The sequence below is a fragment of the Cyclopterus lumpus genome, chromosome 12, assembly GCF_009769545.1.
Source record: "Cyclopterus lumpus isolate fCycLum1 chromosome 12, fCycLum1.pri, whole genome shotgun sequence".
NCBI classification, from domain to species: domain Eukaryota; kingdom Metazoa; phylum Chordata; class Actinopteri; order Perciformes; family Cyclopteridae; genus Cyclopterus; species Cyclopterus lumpus.
The window spans coordinates 11,613,521-11,638,243 of NC_046977.1; the positions used below are offsets into that span (position 1 = coordinate 11,613,521).

The window sequence follows — 24,723 nt, forward strand, 5'->3', positions numbered from 1 at the left end:
ATTCAGAATATATTTGTTTAGCAATTTTAATACATTTTATGTAGAATTAAAGATGTCCTTGTATTAATGTAGAATTTGTCAGTGAAAACTCTCTGATCGTCTCCTATTCGATCCAGTCAAACAAAGAAATCCTTTCCATTCGAAAAGTCTTTAAGGGACAGTTCAACATTTTGGGAAATACGCTTATTCATAGTCAAGGTTGGATCAGGAGGATATTTGCTTCGCTTCGCATGAAAACAGCTGGCGCTTTGCAGATTTGTGAACTTTAAAGAGAGTCGGGCTAGCCGGTTCCCCTTGCTTCCAGCCTTTATGCTAAGCTAAGCTAATTGCACCCTGGCTTTACAGTCGTTCCACACTTGACTCACAAACATGAGACCGGTGTCAATGATCTCATTTAACTCAAAGCAAGAAAGCTTTGAAACTAAAAGTGAAACTATTCCTTTAAAGCTGTACATCTGTATCACCAGATATCACAGTAGGACAGGTTGTGCTCCAAAGGAACATTAATGAAGTGTACACAGTGGATCACAGCAGCGCTCCGTTATCCTCATGATGGTGCATCACCCTCATGGTCACACATCAACATGTAAGTGATGGTCGATGTGATAAATGTTGCATAATGGAAATCTGAAATAATTTTAAATTATAATTTTTTGCGAACACTAGTTGAATACTCTTTGATTGCACCGTTTTTTGGAGAGTAGACTAATCGAGGCCAATGCAGCGAGCCATGCATGTGTGCATGGACTGCGTCTTTGGATATGGCTGCAAATATATGTGTGAAATCCCTCTTTGACAGCGACAGCAGTAATAGGGCTCATCCCATTGGGCATGTTATTGTCTCTTGTGTATGACTTGAATCCACCACCTACTATGTGCTTCGCCCACATTCCACTGAAAGCCTGTCAACAGCCATTATTCCTAGCAAGACCTCTGCTGTGATCCCTGCCATGTTTCATCAAAGCATGGCAATTCATTCCAAAGCCCACTGTCTGAGCAGGTTAGCTAGTACTAAAATTATTGCCTGTGAGTGTTAGTGTGTGTTTCTGTGTGCGTGTGCCCATTGCTATTCTTCTTCTTCTTCTTCTTCTTCTTCTTCTTCTTCTTCTTCTTCTTCTTCTTCTTCTTCTTCTTCTTCTTCTTCTTCTTCTTCTTCTTCTTCTTCTTCTTCTTCTTCCTAACCTCTTGTCATTGATGTGGACAAACACCAGCAAAAGGAGCTGAGCAGACATGATGTCACTGGTTGTGTCTGTCAAGATTCTTTGTAATTTTTTTTGTAATGCAGAGACATATACACGCTCTATATTCTCCCATGTTACTGTTTGTAGTGTTGTGTCCCTGTATTATGTATTTGTGTGTGTTCTCGTTACACTAATCTGTTTGCACTTATTAGAGAATGGTAGCACCAATCTTGTAGAGAAACAGTATAATACCGCCACAGGAAATATTGCTCATAACATGGACAGATTTACAGGTGTGTCAATAAAATAATTATTTTAATTGCATAATATATGTACATTTGGTCTTTTTTTTTCTACGCCAGTTTAAACAAATACATTATTGTTTTTCTTGAAGCCAGTTCAGGGAAACGTATCTCATTGGTTGTATTTATTGTGTGGAAAGAACTGTTTTTGGTAAGAAATGCCAGGGTATGTATGTACAATGTGTCCACAGTGTAGCAATCTAAGCTCAGCATTTTTCCTCCAAAATATGAATATATTGTTGTGTCTATGAAGCGAGAATAGTTGATTTTTTTGAAAGACATTTGGAAACAGTAGAACAATCTTTAAACACAACATTTACATAATTCCACGTCATTCAAGCGGAAACGGAGCAACACTCATTTGGGGTCATGTGTTCGGTCAACGGAAGTCCAATATTTGGAGGAAAATGTCTGGCTCTCTCGCTGCTAAATGCTCCACTTTATTCCTCAGCTAGTCACTAATTTAGTTTGGTGCTGAGCAGGTAGCAGACAGTTGCCCGCGACGACCAGAAACAACACAGATAAGAGCAGTAAGAGTGAACCAAAACAGCAAAGTTGCAACCAAAGAGCTAAAAGAAGCTAAAACCTTAATACGGATGAGGGCAACTGAGGAGTTGGGTGATAATTCTCTAGGGTTTTTTGATTCATTGCCATTCATTTAAAAAATGAATAAAATATTGATTAGTACAGGTTTAGGTTAATCAAAGCTCTAACTTAACAATGAGAGAAGACTTGATTAGAGGCCTGCAGTATATAGGCCCTTTTCATAGCAGCCATTTGTACATGTCAAACGCAGGTGTAATTGATACAAAAAATAGTATGCTTCCATAAAGGTGGACCGGGCCCTGGTATTGTGGATGGTGGATCACTGGAATAGCTGTGACACTAAATGGAACTGGATGATAATCAATGTTATCAATTCCACCTGTGTTTACCCTGCTATGACATGCCAAATGGCTGCTGTGAAAAGGGCCTATTAGGATAGGAATATATAAGCATGTTATGCTTCTGCTTATACCTTTTCAGTCATTTATTTTTTGTATATTGTGGCTTTACTTATTGAATGTAATGATTGACTGAATAATACACACAATACAATACAAAAAGAAAAAATGGCTGCACATCAATGACTCTCAGCTTCACCTCAGAGTCAGACAAACATTCAAACTCCACGACTCCATTTGCCGTTCTCTTTTCCTGACAGCAGAAATGTCCCCAAATCATCTTGTTTCCATCTTCATCTAAACTGAAAGCCTGTGATGCTGTGTCCTTGCTGTTCCTTCATATTGATTTGGTTGGTGGACTGTGTGGCCGGCAGATTGGATTAGAGTCCAGCTGTATTCCAGCCTGAGGGGAGAGTAGCTGTGTTGTGTTTGTAGACCGGGCAGATAGCTCCTGCAGAGACAGTCGGATCCATTCTAACTTCATAGCGCATCTCTGGAGAAACATATCACAATGAGAGCTAACATGGTTTAGACAAGTTAGCCACAGAGGAATTCAACATGGTTTAGAGGTGTTTCAGGGTGAGAAGGTCAGAGCTGTCAGTCACTTGGTGAATAGTACACACTATAGTAAAGTGTATGTGAGTAGGCTGAGGAATGCCGATGGAGAGTGGGAACTGGAACAAAGACGATGTAAAGTGTGAGCTTGGTGAGTAGAACAAGTTTGTTTACCTCACAATGCTCCATATTACTTTGGCAGTCCTGTTTCTTTTTTCCACTATTTCTATTTTTAGGGGTGTGTCCATGTCACAGTTAAGTTACATCTTACCAAAGCGGGTCCATACTGCTGTGTGCTTGCTGTTGATAATGGATTGCACCATTGAGTCATAGCTTAGCAACAAGCCTGCTGTCCTATTTTTGGTTTCAGGCAATTATCCACAATGCAGTGTGATGGTGTAGGCCTATGATACTTCCAGATTGTGGATGTAATGAAGAGTAAAAAGGTCTCTAACCACATCTGTCAAGGGTCCGCAGGGTTTTCCCAAAATATATAAGAATGTTAGGAAACCTGGGAACCTTTTTATATATTTCTTTTATTATTATTGTCTGGTGAAATTGGTGTGCAAAGATACAGACATGTGCAAGACAAGAGGGCAAAAGGGCACGGCAACACAAACAATGTTAAATTATGAGATTAAACTTTATACGATTAAGGGATTGTGGGAATGCACAATTAACTTGCTTTGTGAAGTGATTTTATTGGAGATTTATTTAATTTCTGCCTGATTTAAATAAGCAACATGGTTTACAGATCCATCTCAACTCTTAACCTTAAAATGTGTTACTTAAACTTACTTTACTTAAATACCACTGTAATTGATTCCTTAGCGTATGCAATATTTAATATAAATAAATACTAGAATGGAGTTCATCCATCCATCCATCCATTTTCAATACCGCTTATCCTCATTAGGGTCGCGGGGGCGCTGGAGCCTATCCCAGCTGACATAGGGCGAAGGCAGGGGACACCCTGGACAGGCCGCCAGTCCATCGAGGGCACATGTAGGGACATACAACCATTCACTCTCACATTCACACCTAGAGATCAATTAACCTGCAGCATGTCTTTGGACTGTGGGAGGAAGCCGGAGAGCCCGGAGAGAACCCACGCTGCCACGGGGAGAACATGCAAACTCCACACAGAAGGACCGCTCCGACCGGGAATTGAACCCGCTGCCCTCTTGCTGTGAGGCGACAGTGCTAGCCACTACACCACCGTGCAGCCCTAATGGAGTTCACATGAAGTCAAATAAGATGCATGAAATGCAATTGAAGCCTTGGAGAATCCGTTTCCTGCGGTTGTTACTGTAAATATGGGACATTGTGGATTTGCAAGATTTTTCAAGAAATGCTACATTATTATGCTACTATTATGAACTTGTGCACTTACAGATATTAATAATGCTTTATAACAATACTCATAACAAATTATAAAGCATTGCAAAATGACATACAGTCAAGTATCATACTACTTCATAATAGCTGGTCATAGTGTATTATAATTCGTATAGTTGTCATACATTATGCTCTTCTTATAATGTGATTATGAGTTACTCTAAGTGGTCATTGTTTGCTTCTTTATAAATGTACCACATGTTGTGTGTTCAAACTCTTCAGTTAGGTGACAGCCTCAAATACTTTAGAGTGAAGGGGAAGGCAGAGAAAATAATTACAATTTGAATGACATTACAATGTTTGTTATTACGCTGCTTTCAGGAGTAAAATTAATATTTAAAGAATCTAAGCTCAAGGCTTCTTGCCGTAATCCAGCTGCTGTAGTGACTGAAAAGAGGTAATTAAAGGGAAGCATTGATCTAATAAACTGAGAATGAGGTAAGTTCAGTCTCAAGTCGATCATACTGCTGCAAGTGTTCTTAGGACGTTTGTAGCATTCACTCCATCTCATTTCTATCTGCGTGTAAAACCTAGAACTGTAACTCTGACCACCTGAATCGACAATAAGTACGTTTTGTGAATCACACAAAAGGGCAGCTACACTACCTGGAATAAATGACATGTAAATACAAAAGAAACTTGCAATTTTTGCAGTAACAAAAAGAAACGATGCAATCATATATATAAAAAAAAGATAAATAATACAGATAACAGTAAATGTAGGTCTGCCATGTAATTCTGCAGAGATTGGTGAATACGAGCTCAAAGCTCTCAGGTCAACATCTCCATTTGTCTTTGTTGTGACCTCATAGTAAGGTCAGAGTTCACAGGTCACCCACAGCTGTCGGTTAAATGTTCCCCGCTGATTGATGCAATAAAGGTCATGATCTTTCTCTCTGTCCACTTTGCACAGTACCTTACATTTATTGCTTCTTTTCGATCTGCTCATTGTTGAATCTGAGCCTGAGATGAGAATTGTTTTTCTCTCCATCTGATAGTTCCTCATTCTAGATATATATATTTATATTTTTTTCTATATATGAGCGCTCCCACGTTGTTCTGCTTAACTGCACCTTAACATCACTCGCCATCTTGTACATTTGGGCATTTCTCATGTACACAAAACCCCATACTATGCAGCTGGAATAAACTACATTGTACATCATGAATAGTATGTTGGGAAGCACAGCCTGTTTTCCTCTATCATCTTACCTTTTTCTCTTTCTCTCATCTACTCCTCTTCCTTTCCATCTGCCCACTGTTTTTGTCTCACCTCGGCCCATCTATCGCTCACACCAACGTCTTCATCACCTCTATCATTTGGTCTCTCCATTTCATTTCTATTCATCGTATCCCTCTCTATCCCGATCATGCGCTGAGTTCCCGCTCTGTCACATTTCCTTTTTCTACATTCCAGCCTGAGATCCTGTCAATGTTACGAGCAGCATTTGTAGGATTATATTATTACATGTCTCCGAACTGCTGGATAATTCAATAAGCACCACTGAGATGGCACACAGTTATAATCTACTTAATGAAGCCAATGTGCTGATGAATTGTGTGCTTTTTCCTCCGTCATTCCTTTAACACTCACTCCTTACTCTCCTTTACTTTTTCCCCCCGCTTTCTCTCTCTCTCTCTCTGTTCCTCTCCTTCCCTCCTCTTGCTCTCTGCAGGGTGTTGATGGAGAGCCATTCGAATGACAGCCGGGACAGTGGTCATCACTGGTGGAATACTAGCTACAGTTATATTACTCCTTATCATCGCAGTATTGTGCTACTGTAGGCTGCAGGTGAGGCCACAGACTGTTTTTCCTGTGAAAGTCTGCAGAGCTGCAAGTAAGGGATGTCATTGAGTATAGCACTTTGTTGATAGTCATAAGTACAACTGCATTAATCTGTGAAATTGTGTGTGTTACCTTCAGTTACCAAGGATAATAAGATATTCCTTTCAACCAAATCCTTTAATTTATGAGTGTAGCAACATTCATTGTCTGTGTCCGATTCGTGCTGATTGGAGAATGGTGGAAATCCTTTTTGTAAGACTCGTAAAGCCTGTCAGAGAATCTTCTGACTCCTGACTGTTGACACATTCAAAACATAGTGGACTCAACACCCATCAACAAACCCACTTAGGTAGAATTCAACAGGGCTACGAGTCTGCAGTCGTGCTAGCAGCTCTATAGCTAAATCTACATCTAAGTTATATATCTAAATTTATGTTTTGACCTGATGATGGGGATTGAAGAAAAGTCACCCTGAGGGGGAAATGAATGAACCGATCATAATTGGAACTTCAGGTGAATTATCTATTACAAGGCTGCCAGAATAAAATGTTCAAGATTGCACTCCCATCAATATTTTCCAATACCTTTTATCTTTGTTTCATAGTTGTGTTACAGACTTCAGTTTAATGATCATTTCGTGTTTTAAAACTCATGATGCTGCCACTCTTTCTTTGGAGTTGTGCTTTGATGTTCATATCACTGGTTAGAATAAAATGAAAATTAATTTATAATTGAAAATAATTGCTTTGTGTATTAATGCTTCACAAACTCAAGTTATGTTGACACATCACACTCTGGTAGCTGTACCAGTCTAAATACCCTAAATGTGAACCCTAGAAATGACACTGCATTCAGACCAAAGAAGGTTTGAATTGAGAAAGAATATCCAGTCATAACTCCCAATGTTAACATGTGTGAAGCTTAGGGTACTGTTTATTTAGCTGTAGTATACACAATAGTTTGGTCAAGATAAATGAATTATTATATAATTTTGTTTGATGTGAAATTATAATTTCATCAGGAATTACAAATTTCAATAGCGCCTTCCAGTATTTTAGGTCTTCATAAACATCACTATCGTAGTTAGTGGGACATAATGCTGTTATTGCCGTTATCCCAAAAGCTGTTTCTTTAAGGTATCGTAAACAAGATTCCTTTTTTTTTCTTTCAATGCATTGCATACGGATATGGTTTTTCTGCACTTCATTCTGTTGGATTCAGTAGTCAATCAATCAGCCTGCCCACCATTTATATGGGAAAGGAAGAAGGAGATTATGGTTGAAATGGTTGAAAACAAAGGGCTGATATTGACAGTAGCTGAAGGCTGCAGAATGGGGTGAGCAGTTCTTAAAATCTTTTCATTTGCTTTTAATGCCAAACATATTACTTAATGGAGTTTAAATAGAACAGAACAAATATCAAATGATGTTATAATTTGTACATTAATATGCATATATAATCATTGGATGTCAAACTTACTCTCAGACAGGTGCCTGTGGCTCAACAGGTTTAATTACTGAGTCGGCAGGTGGTTGAACTCCGAATTGCTCCCAATGGTTAGGCTAGGGCCTCATGGGCTAATAGCTTGCTGCCATACATGTGTGTGTGAATGGATGAATGAGAGGGAAATGATAAAGTGCCTGAATAAAAGCACTATACAAACCAAGATCAAGTGAAAACTAAGGCTCTAACATTCAGTGGAAATCATATAATCCTTTTCACCAAAAATCTAAAGTGATACACAAAATATGACTTCATATTATGTGGCAGGAGGCCAGGAATTTGTAAACTACATTTTGTGGGCCAGAAATAGCAACTCAAAATTTGAACTGTTTGTAGAGGATTTGGCATGATGAAAATAAATAATCAGAGCCTAAACCTTTTTGACATCATACTGTAGCACATGTGCATATGCCCATCTATAAGGCCATGTGGGATGGGGAAATAGGCTGAAGTGGGGTTAGATTATGAGACATCCTCGCTCTGAAGACTGTTGACTGAATGCATGCTTAGTGTGCAAACCGGACAAATATTACGTTTTTTGATAAATGTGTGGATACATGCATTTAGACAACATTTATTTGATAGTGCTTGTTGTTTGACATTTTGTCCTACTCAATATGCACAAAACCTCTGGCTGAGTGGTTGCAAGCATTGTAAAATAGTACCACATAACAAAAGTTATTAGAATATAGAGGCTGGCATTTATTGAGTGGATAGTGCATGTAAATTAATTTGCCAAAGCATTTATTTGGCTGTGTTTGGCCATGCTGACATTTCAGTGTAATAAATGTCCCTTCCTTTCTCTTAACTTGCTCTTCATTGTTCCTTAACACTCTGGTATGTCTCCAATTACAATTTACATAATTTGGAACCTTTTTCCCTAATATTTCTCCCGTCTCTCTCCCTTTTACGTCATCTCTGCTCTGCATCATCTCTCTATCACTAGTATTATTGCTGCAAGAAGGAAGAGTCCGAGTCGGAGGAGGAGGAGCCAGACTTTGCTGTAACGTCCCGCCTCCCACCGGTCCACTCCAATCACAACATTGTGGCGGCGACGGCTGCCGCGTCCTCCATCCCGAATGGCCCCGCCCTTTTCTCCACCCCTCCACTGGCCAGGAAACTAACACGCTCACAGACCTTCTGTCCGTCCTGTACGCACTATGACCTGCCTTTCTACCTTCAGCCTCCTGCTCAGCCGCAGATCCACCATCAACCAGATGGGTTGAGGAACGGAGGTGACCGGATCAGCTACCGCAGCGTCCAGCAGCAGGACCTGGACCTGCCAGTGCCTGTGAACATTTCAAACTACCGTAAACCAAACCTTGGCCGGTCGGTCACCATGAGGGACATGTTCACCCGCAGCTGTAGCATCAGCACTGATGTTTAGCTGGGTGAGTTTGGTGTAAATTCATGCTTAAATGAACTTGGATGGCCCATTCCGAACTGGGCTTGAGTCAGACTTTTTGTCATCTTGACCAGCTTAGTCCAGTCTAGTATGGTCTGATCTAGTCTGGTCTCGTTGTACTGGTCACCTCTTGCAAAATGGAGGAATCAGATGGCTCTCAGGACAGGATTTTCAAAGATACTATGCTCAGGTCCAGGACCTTACACTTGGGCCACTATGGAGTTTAAAGTACTTAAAAAGTCTTAATTTACCAATGACGTGAACTTCTTGATTGATTTTTTTCAATAGCTCTTTTGTAACAATAATAATGGCATTTGTTTTACGGTTTGATAGAGTTTGTGTAGCCCTACTTCCTGTGGACTCTTGTACCCGTGGCCTGAAAGATACACAAATTCCTGCCATGTCGAAATGACATAATCGGCAGGGATTTTCTCTCTGCCATAGCTGCTAATATGATTAGAGAAGTCCAGTGTTTCCCTCTCCTATGATGGGATGATCTGTCTGTTCCTCCATCTACAGATTATAGAGATTTTAACTGACATTTCAGATAGACTTAGCTTAGGCCATGATATTTTACGACATAAAGGGCTCACAGAAGATGGAAATCCCTGCTTGTTTTCCACATCCTTTCATAGAGGTCTCCAGTTTGACGGGAGGCTGGTTTCTCTGAGCGCCTGCTGACAACACAAAGTGTATGTACAGTACACACTTTAGCAGAGACACACACACCTCTGTGTTCTTGCAGGCAGGGTGGACGAGGTGCCAAAGGGGGGTGGGTTCTTGCATTTGTGTGTGTGTGTGTGTGTGTGTGTGTGTGACTTGATCAGTTGTTATACCATTACTCTTATTCCATATAATTAAACAGTCTGTCACCCCTGTATGTATACCAAACCCAGTGGTGGGTTGCAATAACATTTTCAACGTGTATTGTAAAGGTGAAGAGATTGTATTAGTTTGCTACTTTACCTTTAAATGCAAGATGCAAAGAATGACCCCACCAGATGACATGACGACCCCTTTTTTTGTAAATGTTTATTTGACTGGTACATGTTCTAACACAGAGTCAAGCTGCAGGTGGCAGTCAGAGCAGTAACATGTTTAACTTTACAGTGAGATATATTCTTTTTAAGTTCTTCACTGAAATTTCAATTTGTGGACTCTCATTCATTGTGCCGTCTCTGTATGTGTTGATCGATGGATACATGGGCTAAAGATTAATTCATCTTTAAAGGCACATCTATAAATATTTAACAGGCCATAGCATACACTCCGGTCGCTCTCTTCTCCCGACTCGTTGGACTGAGGAATATTTGCTCTTCCTTTCGTCAAAGGTACTCAGAGAGCTCTTTCTCGGGATTGTTTTTGTTTTCTGGGCTTGGCTAGCCTAGCCTGACTGGAGGAGCAGTGGATGATGTGACACAGGACACACATTTAATGAACGAAGGTATTCAATGCTGGATTTCAAGAAGAAATGTGTGTGGTAGTGTGAGGGGCTTGACGCTGATTGGATTGTCCCTTGGATTGACTCTCTCTCTCTCTCTGTTCATTGTATCAGCAATCATGCTCATTTATATTCCCAAAGGGTGAAACAGTGAGTGATTTTTTTTTAAGTTATCCTCTTGTGACATGTGCTTTCCTGCAAAAACACTACTTCATACATGCACACACACACAAACACACACACACACACACACATACTGTTGTGGTTCCACTTTACATTGACTTACATTAATTTTCTGGAGATTTACCCTAACTACAACCGCAACCAGCCTAACCCTAACCCCTATCCTAATCCTAACCTGAACCTAACTTTCCCCTTACTTTCAACCAAGTCTTCATCCTATAATGTAATAATGTACATTATGGGGAGATTAATTTAGTCCCCAAAGGGAAGGTTAGTCCCCACAATGTGACTGTATGAACAGATTTATGTACCCACAACATCAGTAATACACACACACACACACACACACACACACACACACACACAGTTCTCAATGCTTTGCTTTTACCTTTAAACAGATGTGACAGTTGCACAGGAAATGTTGTGCCATAAAGAATTCTGAGAGAAATGTATTATTATAATTATTAATATTATTACAAGTGTATATTCAAATGCAGTGTGGCTTTTTCCCTACAGTATTTTAATTACTTGCTTTATTTTATGATCCAGCTGTTTTTTTAGACTCAGTACAGTACAGCAGAAATGTTTCTGTCCTTGTTTCTAATATATAACTAACAGACACATTGTTGCTAATAAAATGGTGTGAAAATCCTTCTCATCTGTTTTGTTGTTGCCGTAAATTTACCGAAACCAAATGTTGATTACAATTTTCTTGAGAAGTCATTCGTTCAATTCAAGTAACTTACCCATTTAAAAGGATGGTTGCATTGTGTACTTTTATATGAAGTGCCTCTTGATATAAAGGTTTATTAATGGATGTTTACTGGAATGGAACGTTTACACCGGACCATATTGCTTCAGGCTGCCAAATGTTGAACAGTGGGCTCAACGAAAAACACGTTGCATCATCCATGATTATCTTATTTAGTGAACTGCTAAACGCAGGGTAAATACTCCACAAACAGCAGAGCCGTGCAGAGAGTCCTGCAAGAAAATACAAAATGTACTTTTTTGTATAGACCACAGGAATGAAAGTGGAATTTAGAGCATTAGGTTTACTAATCAAAGCAGCTTTGTTTGGAAAAATCATACAGAAACATATAAGATAAGAAGACAATAAAAAGGGAATAAGATAAGAAGGTATCATTGTTATTATTAAAAGGGGATACATTATAATATTGATTCAAAATAAGAGTTTGAGTCTGCAGAAGACAGTGTAGCAGACTTATTTTTCATGTGGTAGAGAATACAGGACCATAATGCACCATAAGCTGATTTAGAATTTAAATGAAACAATCTCCTGTGCTATATTGAAAAGCAATTTCACTCTGTTTAGCTTGGCACATATGTTGGCTATTTGTTGTTGATGAAGAAAATAAGCCAACATCTGTTCATCATCTCAACTCGTGGAGGGAAACTTATTGTTATTGTCCCACGGGCAGCCAAAAGTGATTCTCTGAAAGCATACAGGTGTACACATGTCTCAGAGAGAAATCTGTTATATTTTCTGTGAAAGGTCAAACATTAGACTGTAACATATAGAAAAGTGACGCCTGATAAACCTCTAACCACAGCAACAGCGATTTGGTCTGTCTGCACACAGATCCAGTCCGCCCTGTGGTGACGAGGTGAGCAACAAACATATTTGAACGGGAGGGCTAAGAGACAAGAATGGCATGCCTATGTAATATGAGAAACCGACCTGACAGCCAGCGGCGAGGAGATGATAACCACAATGCAAAGTCATCCGGCTAAAAAATAAAATGGGAAGCTTTATTCTGACAATAAACGGAGTGAGTCAGAGAGGCGAGCAGACTAATCATACAATAGGAAAACAACTGAAAACTCTTTCAGAGAGGAAATGGAGGTAGTTATTAGAAGGATGAGTCAGAGCTAATGAATGAGAAATATAACATACCACCGAACACACTGACAGATGGAGGCGTAGAGGAGCTGATATCAAACCGAGACCTTCCTGGCAGAGACACGAATAGCCATTTTCTGATGGCATTAATACAACAGCATTGCACATGAAACAAAACCTTTCAGATTGTGATGGATTCTGTTTAATGTGGCCACATTTAAACTCTCATTTATTTCTGCATGAATTGCACTGTAACGGGGAATTACTGTGACACTAGCGTTCCACACGCAAGGAAAAATGATTGCAAATGTATTTATTTATTCTCTTTACAGTCACCATAATTTACATGTAATGACACTACTTGTCTGATAATGTCCCATCTCAGTGCAAGGTCTAGAACGCGTTTAGCGTGTCCTGTAGCCTGGCTCAGAGACGACTGCTACATTTTATAGCTCTGTCAAAACGTAAAGGCATCTGTAACATTTAGTCACAAACACCTGATGTGGGAATCAATACTGTTTAGATTGAGACGTCGTTGGGAAAGTGAGATTGGAGGTTTGAGGCGACATCCTTCCATCACGGCTGACACTGTCCAGCTCAGCAAGAGTCTGCCTCGTAACTAAAACAGCCCAACAATCTATCAGCCGCCTTCCATCAAAGAGTCCTTCACCAAGGCTGAAAAGATAATATAAACACCAATCTTTCCCTCTAAGTTTACTCCAGTAAACCTTCCAGAATGTGATTGATGACTCGTACTGGGATGGTGGTGCACAGCAGGAGTACACATGTGTATGTGGAGGTGTGAGTGTGTTTTGGATCTATTTCTCTATTTGTTTGCATAAATGTTTGTACTGTATTTGTGTGAATAAGTGCTTGCGCAGGCTTTGTGAATTATTTAGAGGCATAATCGCCTCCAGTGTAAGCAGAGCTCGTATAGCTGGGCCTTTAGAGGTGTATCGATGTTTTATGACATGCTTTGAATCATCCCCCTCATCTACCACTCGTCCTGCAGCAGTGTGCTCACTCCCTCTCACCCTGTCTGTCCCCTGTGCACTCTCTCGCTCTAACTCTTTAGTACTTCATGGTGTGTGTGTGTGTGTGTGTCTGTGGCTGGCCCCCCATGAATTATGGACATGGTGGTCATACTGCCCTGCTCCTTCTTTCCTCTCCTCTCCCTGCTGTTACAATCTCTTGTCCTTCTCATTCCCATTCCTTTCTCCTCTCCTGCACTCATTTTCCTTACTCACTTTTCTCACTGCCTCCTCTCCCACCTCCTCCCTCTTATGCACTCCTTTCAAATTCTGCTTCACTATGTGATCTTTATGCAACTTTCTTCAGATTGTGAAAGATTCATTGATTTCCTTGAAGTTTAGAGACATCTGTATAGAAAAATCATGGTTGTAAACTGTTTTATTTAGTATTTCTAGATTTTGGGCAAAAGAACATAAACTAAAAAAACAGTCACTATCGAAAAAAGGGAATTTAAATTGGTTTAGGCATGTCACAAGTCTAAGAAAATAAGAATATGTTGAGCATGAAAGTTCATTCTTCACCTTGGAAATGTACAACCATAGGCCTGTCAACCTTCTAGACAAGCCAATCACATCTAACAGGCTTCCTCAATGGTTGAAGTTTGCGCAGAAAAGGCTAGAAAATGGACCTACAGAAAAAAACCTGAATACAAACGTGAAGAAACTAAAGTAATAATGGCGGAATTCCCTTTAGGTGCTTCACTCTCAGGTTTCTGGTACGGTGCTTGCTGGCACTGTCACACCGTCATGACGTAGTGGCACACTTGAATAGAACAGAGGCATACTATGTTATTATACCTGTGCTTTCCCTTCTAAGTCAAACTGTCATATAACAAATTATTCACCCCTCCACCTGCACACTTGAAAACTTCTAATTATGTTTGTATAAAGCACACAGCAGTGTGCTTGAGCATAGCCAGGCCAAACAGAACATCCCTTGCCAGTACTTAAGTCCTTTATCTTGGCGCTCCTGAGACCCCTCTCCACCAATATGGACATTACTGCCTAAAATAAACACAGGCAGTTAGTCCAAGCTGTGAGAGGTTGGTAGGGAGCACTTTCCTCGGACTAAAGACCAAAGTACAACCAACACCAAACAGACACTTACTCACATTAGCAATAACAGCAGATGTAACATTTTCTGTGACAAAAAATGTCCCCGTCATCACTGCGTTAACAAATGTAACATATGACTTTGTGTCCGTAATTAACAAAAGCTGTATATGTAAAGCAGCCATTCAGAAAATGCAACACACACACATACACACACACATGTAGTGATGCATATTGCTGTGTCAGATTTGTGGAGAAATGGACATCCTCCACAAATCTCTCCCTCTCTCTGTTACACACACATGACTGCGTGCAGGAGCCATTACCGCCCAGTGTGTGTGTAATCTTGTGATTTCTAAAAGGAGAGAAGGCCATGCCTCCTGTCTGAATTTTTTATTCCAGACCCTCAGTCTCCGTATAACAACTAATAAATAAGCAATGAATCCTGAGAACACAACACAGAATGGACTCAATTTTATGTCCTCCTCACCCACAACACCAACTCCCCTGGATACACATGTTGTATCCTTTCAGGTCTCTCTCTCTCTTGTCTCTATGAGCCCTGTATCTAAGTCCCTCTCTGTGTGTTTTAAGAGCTAAATCTGTTGCTGTGTTCCTCTTCCTTTGGTACTTCCCCCTGTGAACTGTACCAGCCCCAATATGTGATGGAAAAATGTGTGTCTATGTGTATCTGTGTTTGTGGATTGAATGTAACCTTTTGTTTTTTAAACTCTACCACCGATTTGGATTTAGACCACTGGTTGCTTTGAATAAGTCTGAGTGGCAGCTTTGTCGGTGAGCAGTTCAGAGTAGGAGTTTAGACGTTCACATGAATCTATGCCTTTCAGATTATTTCATTTTTTTCCCTCAGTCAACAAGGGAGTGGGTTGTTTCAGACAGACAGAAAGAGAGAAAATATGTATGTTGTGAGGGAAAGCATCAGCGAGATGTTATGAAGGCAGAAACATATGAGTTAACTTGTACTTTGTCGCCATCTGGTGGTCTAATAAAGATAATGGCGTGGTTGATACATCCCAGACAAACATATGATTTGACTCTGGTTGTAATAATTAGACAGGGAACCCCTCTTAAGTTTAGCCTAAACGAATATTCCTTACCAATAAAACTTAATTGAAATGGTCACAAAATAGTGTATGTGTTTTGGAGTCACGTAATCTATATTTCCTCTACATGCAAAAACTACATAACTCGAGTAGTCCGTTTACATTTAGCCTCAATGCTGATTACTATGTGTACATTAGAATTACAAGTTAGGTCGTGAGGGTGTTTAATAGTTTGAGAAGTGTCAGAAGGAGCGAACTAGTGTTAATATTGGTTTATTTAGCTAATATTATAAAGTATCCACAAACTCTCGCGAGAAGAGTGGAAGTCCCGCCTCTCGGTTTCAATAACCAATCAACAGTCTGTTTACCATCAGCCGCGAATTGCGAACTTCCTATTTTTCTCGGTGACTATTTTCTGCTCCTATTATACCACACTTACTTTTATATTTAAGACAGTATGAACGCAGAGCAGCAGGCTGATGAAACTCACGACAGTCACGGCGGTTGTCCAGTTTCGACACCGGAGGGTTACGACTCGAACAAAGTATCACTGAAAAGGTAACGTTACTTTTTACGTTACGTCCTGTGTCTGTGACGTTGCCTCCAACACCTTTCTGAGCGATACGTGCTGTCGCTGTAACGTCAACTTTATTACGTTGCTGTTCAGAGATGTAACTAATATATATATATATATTTTGAATTAGTTGTCAAATGGAAATGAGTTATGTTGTACCATACCAGTTTATAAGCAAACCATGAGACAATTCCTTCCTACTTCCTGATATAAATACTACACAATGGTCATCTGACACCATCTGACTAATCCTTGGTTTGATAATTATCATTATTAAGCCATAGCTAGGAAAATTGTGAAGACTTGGCTTAAAATCCCAAATGTATGTTTACATTGCAGTTCAATTAACTTATGAAGTGATATGATGTGTTTGTTACAAGTTGGGAAATCGCTCAGTGTTGTTTGCGGAAGGTTTGCGCTCTTGCTTTAAACCTGTTGCTTGTGTTGCTATTATTGTGCATTAGAGATTACTTTTTTTAACAAAAGTTCCCTCCCTTCTCTTCCTAGAACTCCCTCCTCAAAGTTTAAGAGAGTGCACTCCAACTTCAAATCACCTGTAAGTGACCCCCCCCCCCCCACACACACACACACACACACACACACACACACACACACACACACACACATATCCATGTGCATCCCAGCATCATAGTTGTCTGTTTTGCACCTGACAGCTTCAAGTAACAGAGAGTGCGAACGTTAGCCCTGCAGAGGAAGTAGCTGAGCTGGAGAGAAGAAGAGAGCAGCTTGACACAGAGATAGCACAGCTGGAGGCTGAGTGAGTACAGCTGTGTGTTTTTGTCTTCATGTATTTTAGTCTTTGGGGTCCAACTGCAATGGTATAGATAGATAGATATATACTTTATTCATCCCCAGGGTGAAATTTGGTTGTAGCAGCAGCAAGCAAGGTTACAGAGTAAACATAAAATATTAATATTAAGTATGAAAACATGCACAATATATACAATACAGTAAAATAGCAGAGCAGGAGAGGTGATTTATTATAAAGTCTTATTGCAGTTGGCAGAAATGTTCTTGTGTATCTGTCCTTGTGTCAGTTGGAGAGAACGTGCTCTACAGGTGGTGGAGAGGATGGTCCGGGTTATCCAATATGGACAATAATTTCTTCAGTGTCCTCTACACCACCTGTTCCGGATAGTCCGGTTTGCAGCCAATAATGGAGCGGGCCTTCCTCACCAGTTTAGTGAGTGTTGGTGTCTCCGGCTCCAATGCTGCTCCCCCAGCAGACTATGGAGAAGAACAGAGCACTGGTCCAACAGACTGGTAGAACATCTTTGCTGCACACATCGAAGCTTCTCCATGTCCACATCCTCCTCCACCATGTTCACATCCTCTCCCAGAACTCTCAGCGGTTGTGGAGCCGTCGTCTTCCTCCTGAAGTCCACCACCATCTCTCTAGTCTTGGCCACGTTCAGAAGCAGGTGATTTCTACCGACCCACTCCTCAAAGTCATCCGTTACTGCCCTGTACTCCTCCTCCCGCCCACCCTTTATACACCCGACCACTGCAGAGTCATCAGAGAACTTCTGCAGATGGCATGACCCTGAGTTGTACTGGAAGTCAGTGGTGTACAGGGTGAACAGGAAGCTGACCACCGTCACAGACAGCACACGGCCCAGTCGGACATACTGTGGTCTGCCTGTGAGGTAGTCAGTGATCCAGGAGACGGTGGACGCGTTGACCCCCACCACCCGCAGCTTCTCACTCAGCAGCAGTGGTTGGATGGTGTTGAATGGAGAAGTCAAATAAAGTGATTCTCACTGAGCCACCGGTTCCATCCAGGTGCGACTGAGCTTGTTGCAGCAGGTAGATGATGGCGTCGTCCACTCCCACACGAGGCTGGTAAGCAAACTGCAGAGGGTCCAGTGATGATTTCACCTGCGGTCGAAGGTGGACCAAGACCAGCCTCTCCAGCACCTTCATCACATGGGATCATAGCGGGATGTATGCTAAATGTTAAGCATGTAGTGTTGATGATTCTGTTTAGGGCAGGGAATCCATAGTTTTGATCCCCACTATAATACTTTGAATTACCTTTAATGCATGTGTCCCATGTGTGCTCTTCTTGCCTGCACGTAGTTTTGTTAATCTGATGTATTTTTTTAAGTTCTTTTGTATTTTGTGTGTGAGACCAGTGTGTATGTTTCTCCAGGGGATGCAGAGTCGGGGAACTGGAGCATCATATTGATATGTTGCATGAATACAATGACATCAAAGACATTGGACAGTCACTCCTGGGCCGTATTGGTAAGATAATTACTTGTATAGACATGTTATGAGACTAGTTTTTAGTAACAAATAAAAGGGCATAATGGGGAGTGTAGGAATGGGTCAAATGTTTCTTCCAAGTGAACTGAGGTGTGGAAAATGTATGATATGACGGCAACATGAATCACACTCAGTATACAGGCAACTGGTCTGCTGGATGTAGCAGCCGTTTATAGGATGCATCCTCTCCTCCCTCTGTTAGCAGTTTGCTTTTTTACATGACAGATTAATTTCCATTTGCAGTTATGATCGTGTGAGATATTTTCAACTATTTCTTTGCAGACTCTCGACACCGAAAAAAAAACGAGTGTTGCGAGATGACAGCTAACCAAAACTGTCTGTTGAATGAGTTGACTCGTGTTTTAAACCTCTTGGCTCATTATTTATAAGGCAGTGTGAACACTGAACAGACGAAATGAGACATACAACAATGTGTCTTTTTTCTGCTGTGATTTGGACCAAAGAAAACAAACTGTACAAAGGTGTCATCACATCCTTAAAACTACTTAAGAGATGAATGTAAATATAGAAATATTTATGTTTACCACATGGTTGTATGGTTGTGTTAGGAGTGTACTCCTAAAACCGGATATGCCCATCTTTATATGTGATCAAATTGACATCCAAGTTATTTAAAAGTACATCATCAAAGGAACATTTGAAAAAGCTATTATCTGATTAGATATTGCAACTATAGCTTGTAGGGAAAGTGTAGTCAAGTTGTTGTACAGCCCGGCCTCAGAGGGCAACAGAGACACGGCTCTGTTGCCCTCTGAGGCCTTAATTAAAACTTGGGACAGTATTTAATCTCGCAACGCTGACAGACATTAAGATTCCGTTGTCCCGCCTATTTATTTATTTATTTATTTATTCATTTATTTTGCAGGGACAATGCACACCAATCAACAGTTGGACTGTAAGTGAGCCAGAGTTAGCCAGAGAGGCTAATTTCCATCTGCTGTCCCTGGCCAGATGTTTTTAAGGCAGCATAAAATAACCAAATCTCAAAATAAAAATGGAAATAAAATTCATAGACAAACTGACAACAACATATAAACAAAACCAATACACAGCAAAAAGAAAGCGTACAACAATAGACCAGAGACATAACGGGCTGCAGCATGAATCAGGCAGAACAAACCCAGCTACAATACAACATACACATAAAAAACAAATGCACATATAGCCGAAACAAGCATCAGGACAGACAGCACATCAATGACTGCACACCTGATTGGCAACAACCCATTCCTTCAGGTTATGCTTGAACGTGTTGTACGTGTTGTGTGCACGTATGTGTGGTGGCAGAGCATTCCACGAGTGACCTGCCTTCACTGAGAATGTAGACTTGCTAAACGAGCTTGACCTATATGAAATGACACAATCACCTCTTGTAGCAGATCTAGTGAGTCTGCTGCTTTCACTGCTTTGTTTAACAAATTCACTAAGCGGGGGCGGAGCCATACCATTTAAAATTTAAAAAACCAGACACACATCAGTGAATTTAATGATGTTCTCCCAACTCAGGATGTGGTGTTTTGTGAGAATATTGCAGTGATGGTGGTGTTTTTGTTTTTTATCAAGTATTTTTGATGGCTTGCTTATGGAGAATGGGAATAGATTTTAATGTTGTGCTGTTGGCTTGTGCCCAGCTGGTTAAGCAGTAGGTCAGATGGGGGACAATCATTGCATTAAAATACAATTTTGCAGCCCGCATGGTTAAACAGTGTCTTATATATCTAAAATTCATGAGATTAAATTTCAAGACTTTTGTCACATGGTTTACCTGTTTTTTAAAAGAGAGATTAGAATCAATAAAAATACCTAAATATTTAAAATATGACACTACCTGTAGCCTCTCACCAGCAACATAAACGTCTGGCACCGGTGACACTTTGCAAGCCCTCTTTGTGAAGAACATACAAACAGTCTTTTTAACATTCAAATGAAGGCAGGAATTTGCAAGCCATTTAGTTACATTAGTCATTGTGGACATGAGTTTGAGTGCAGCTTGTTCTTTGTTCTTTGCATGCACATACATCACTGTATCGTCAGCATACATTTGAATATCACACCCATCGCAGACGTCCGGCAAATCATTAATGTATAAACTGAATAAAAGGGGTCCCAAAATAGAACCCTGGGGTACTCCCACAGTAGATCTTAGAGTAGATGATGAAACATCACCCACTCTGACACACTGTGTTCTTCCTTCAAGGTAGGATTTCAGCAGGGCAAGAGACTCTCGGGAAAAGTTAAAACTTGACAATTTATTAAGCAGGACATTGTGATTAACCGTATCAAAAGCCTTCTTGAGGTCAAGAAAAAATGCTGCTACTACCCCCCCCTTTATCCATTTTAAGCTTCACTTTCTCTAAGAGGAAGCAGTTGGCTGTTTCAGTCGAATGATTGGCCCTGTAACCAAACTGCATAGGATGGAGCTGATATGGAGAGCTGTTGAGATGTTTAGTAAGTTGCTCTGCAACACATTTCTCAGCAATTTTGGAAACAGCAGGAAGAATACTGATCGGCCGATAATTGGAGACAGCGGTTGAATCTCCTGACTTAAAAATGGGCGTTACTATGGCTGATTTCCATCCTTTTGGGAACACACATTGCCTGAGAGAGTTATTCACAGTGTTTGTGATTGGTTGAGCGAGTGTGCCTTTGTGTTTCTTTAGAAAAATATTGTCAATTCCATAAACATCTTTGGCCCTTGAGTTCTTGAGTGAGCCTAGAACTCTGGTGACAGTAGATTCAGTGACATCTTGAATAGAGAAGCATGGTTGATCTTCATTTACTGGTATATGATCAAGTTTACCAATACTGGAGCTTTGAATTAAAGCCTCCACTGAGTTGATAAAGTATGAATTAAAAGTTGTACAAATTACAACTTCATCTTGTGTAAGGCCCCCGTTCACTTTAATTTTATACAGCCTTCATTTCATTAGATTAACACTTAACCGGAAAATGTCATTAGTTGCCTCTCCCAAAGCCCCTGAGAGCGCTTTTCATGGTCTGTGTGCAGTAATAGTTGGCTAATATTGATAAGCATTGTTATCATCCATGATATGATGACATAAATATTAATATTGTTGAAATTTGAATACTTTTGGTGCTATTTTCAATCACGTTACGCAAATCACTGATTCCTTTCTCAGAGGGATCAGAAAGTTGTTTTGACCCCTCATCTACTCCCTCCAACCTTTTGTCTTAATTCCTGTGGCACTGTAAATATGTCCGTCTGGGCACACACTAAAATAAGTGAAGAGTCGACAATGAGTGTAGGTCTGGGTCTTTAAGAATATATTTGTGTGCATGTGTTGCAACTACATAAGTGTGGGGAAAGTGTGGAGGTCACACATCACACTCTTGTTAAGGAAGGTTTTGGTGAATCATAGCCAAGTCACATTATGGTCTGTGCATGCATCATAACAAACATGACTTTTTGCCTACTTTTACATGCACATGCTTGTTTGTGTGGTGTCAAATACAATCTGGACACCCTCTGATTTAGTCTACTGATCTTTGTGGATTATGTACACAGGAACAACACAGATCAGTCATACTTTCCTCAAATGCATTTTAATGTCACTTATTTCCCACTTCTGCGATTGTCAGTTAAGAAAAACTGTGCTATCTGGTTTTAAATCTATGTTGTGAGTAAAAAAAAAAGTAGCTATCTCTTTAAATTCTCGGTCAGTACAGTACAGAAGCGAGTCAGGATGATAATGACCTCTTAGTGAATGGAGGTGGCGTTTCCCCTCCGTCACAATGGCAGTCTTTCACATTACACAATTACAATCTCTGTCTGCCATGCAGACACATGCATACACTCACAAACTTCCAAATACAAACACTTGCTATCATCCTCTGTATCCCCCCCATCCTGCTCTTTCTCTCAAACACACTTTCACAAAGAGTCAACGCGAAACACTGTTGTATGCGGTTATTCTGAGAGGGAGGAGAAGGGCGGTCTGAAGGGTGAGAGGAGGCAAGAGGAGAGGCCCTGCACTATTCCTAAGACAACTGTCCCTTTTGTCTCTTAGCCTGTCTGTCTCTGAGCCAATAAAATCTCCCAACAAATCTTAAAAATGTACACATTTTCAGACATTTAGAGCTATATACAGTATGTAATACAGGAGTTTCCCGAATGATAAATCGGACATTGTCATTCATGTAATATTATTTAGATATATATCGATCTCTATCTCTAAATGTCTATATGTGTGTGTGTGTGTATGTGTGTATATATATATATATATATATATATATATATATATATATATATATATATATATGTATGTATGTGTATATATATGTATGTATGTGTATATATATATATATATATATATATATATATATATATATATATATATGAATAAATGTAGACTTTATCAACAGTGTGTGATGAAGAGGTTAAGGGGATAAAATTATGTTTTTGAATTTACATTTTCAGTTTGTATTTTCGAAATTCAAATGGAGATTGTAATCCACTGAAGGTGCTTAACCCCTACTTTGCTATGTCTTGCAGCTACTCTCAGGGGGGCGACCACGCGGGATCTCTACAGCCACTTTGGTCTGGAACTGGAAGACTGAAAAAAACCTGTGACATAACAGTGGTCAGAATGGTTCCTCTGACCAAGGAGAGACGGCCTTAAAGAGAAAAGACCAAAGATTGATTTGAAGGAACTGTGTTGACTTCAACCTGCTCTCGCAGACACAGGTTCGCCTATTTTCTCTGTGATTTTTGTTTTCACCTCTTTACCGAGAGATATTTCAAAAGAGGGAATGAGCATAATACGAGGAGAATGAAGCTGGCCCTGCATGCAGACATGACATTTAAGGCCATCTACTCAAACCATTAACTTAAGGCGTTGTTCTGTTTTGACCTTTGAGCTTATAGGGTTTGGATAATGGCTGCGTGAGGGTTTATTACTTTTCTGACTTTGGTTGGTTATTCATCAAAAGAGAGAATGCCTGAGTGTTAACTTAAAGTGTAAAATAAAATGCACTACCTCTTGGTGCATTATGCTTTGTAAGCTGACAATAACATGTAATAAATAAGGCTGTCAGACCACCACAGACCATATGTTCCCATTTGTATTGTCACCTCATTGTCCACTATGGAAATTCCATTTGACGCATCATAGTTGTAAGCATTCATATTGTGGAATGAAATAGTTGTGCTATAAACTGTCAGGAGGTATCACGATACACTGACAATATTTAACATTCATTCCTCCAACCATTAAGTAAATGCATTGAAGTGAAATATTGAAATGGAGACATTTAGCTTGTTTTGACTTTTATAACAAAATATGTTTATATCAGTATGAACGCATATATCAGTTTGCTAACTTCATGTTAATCACCACCCACAATTCTACTGGAGGGGAAAAGGATATTGGGAAACTATCACACTCATTTTAAGTTTCCTGTCTGTCTCCACTGTGCCATCTGAAGTTTAACTTAAAAGGGTTAGGTATTTGCTTCCAATATTGAAAGAAAAAAGACTCCACAATACTGCTCTGCTTGTATGGAAATGTCAGTATGATGAACAGACCACACAGTTAGCAGCATGCTATACAGGGCATGCCCTCATCTGTCTGAGAACCACTGATAATGTGTCTTCTTGGACTGATAGCGGCCGGGCCCTAATGGCGCTCTGCTTGGCTGTGTGTTTGTGAGTCAATGGGCGTCTCTTCCTTCCTGTGGAGCTGTAAGTGTGTGTGTGTGTATGTGTGTGTACGTGTGTGTGTGTGTGTGTGTTCTTTTATTTGCAGGTCAAAGCTCATCCTATTTTTCGTATCGTGATTTTTTAATCGCCTAACACTCATTAACACTCATTTACCATCTCACATGGGATCAGTGTGGTAAATACTGTACTGATTGTTAATCAGTTGAAACCAAATGATACATCTAAAGCTTTGACTTTTATCTGATAAGTCGTTAGTATTGTTGAAGATGCAATCAGCTGTTTGAAAATAATAAAACAATATATCCCCACTTGAATAGATCATTAAGGAAGTAACCTGTAGCAGAGACCCACAGCACTGCTTGATGTCTTTTTCAATGACAGTGTTTCACATTGCTATTATGAAAACTGTGTTAAATGTCACTTACAACTCGGCCCACGTTATTCTGTTG

General features: G+C 40.1%; 2 protein-coding genes across 2 annotated transcripts; both read left to right on the top strand.

Moving 5' to 3' along the window:
• Window positions 1–6,079: 6,079 nt before the first annotated feature.
• On the top strand, window positions 6,080–9,056 carry fam163ba (family with sequence similarity 163 member B, genome duplicate a). The gene is made up of 2 exons (XM_034547328.1): window positions 6,080–6,172; window positions 8,616–9,056. The coding sequence occupies exons 1-2, from the start codon at window positions 6,080–6,082 to the stop codon at window positions 9,054–9,056; spliced, it is 534 nt and encodes a 177-aa protein (XP_034403219.1).
• A 7,028-nt stretch (window positions 9,057–16,084) lies between these two features.
• Window positions 16,085–23,675, top strand: swi5 (SWI5 homologous recombination repair protein). The gene is made up of 5 exons (XM_034547567.1): window positions 16,085–16,268; window positions 16,792–16,840; window positions 16,959–17,062; window positions 18,458–18,552; window positions 23,108–23,675. The coding sequence occupies exons 1-5, from the start codon at window positions 16,168–16,170 to the stop codon at window positions 23,170–23,172; spliced, it is 414 nt and encodes a 137-aa protein (XP_034403458.1). The 5' UTR covers window positions 16,085–16,167; the 3' UTR covers window positions 23,173–23,675.
• Window positions 23,676–24,723: the final 1,048 nt, after the last annotated feature.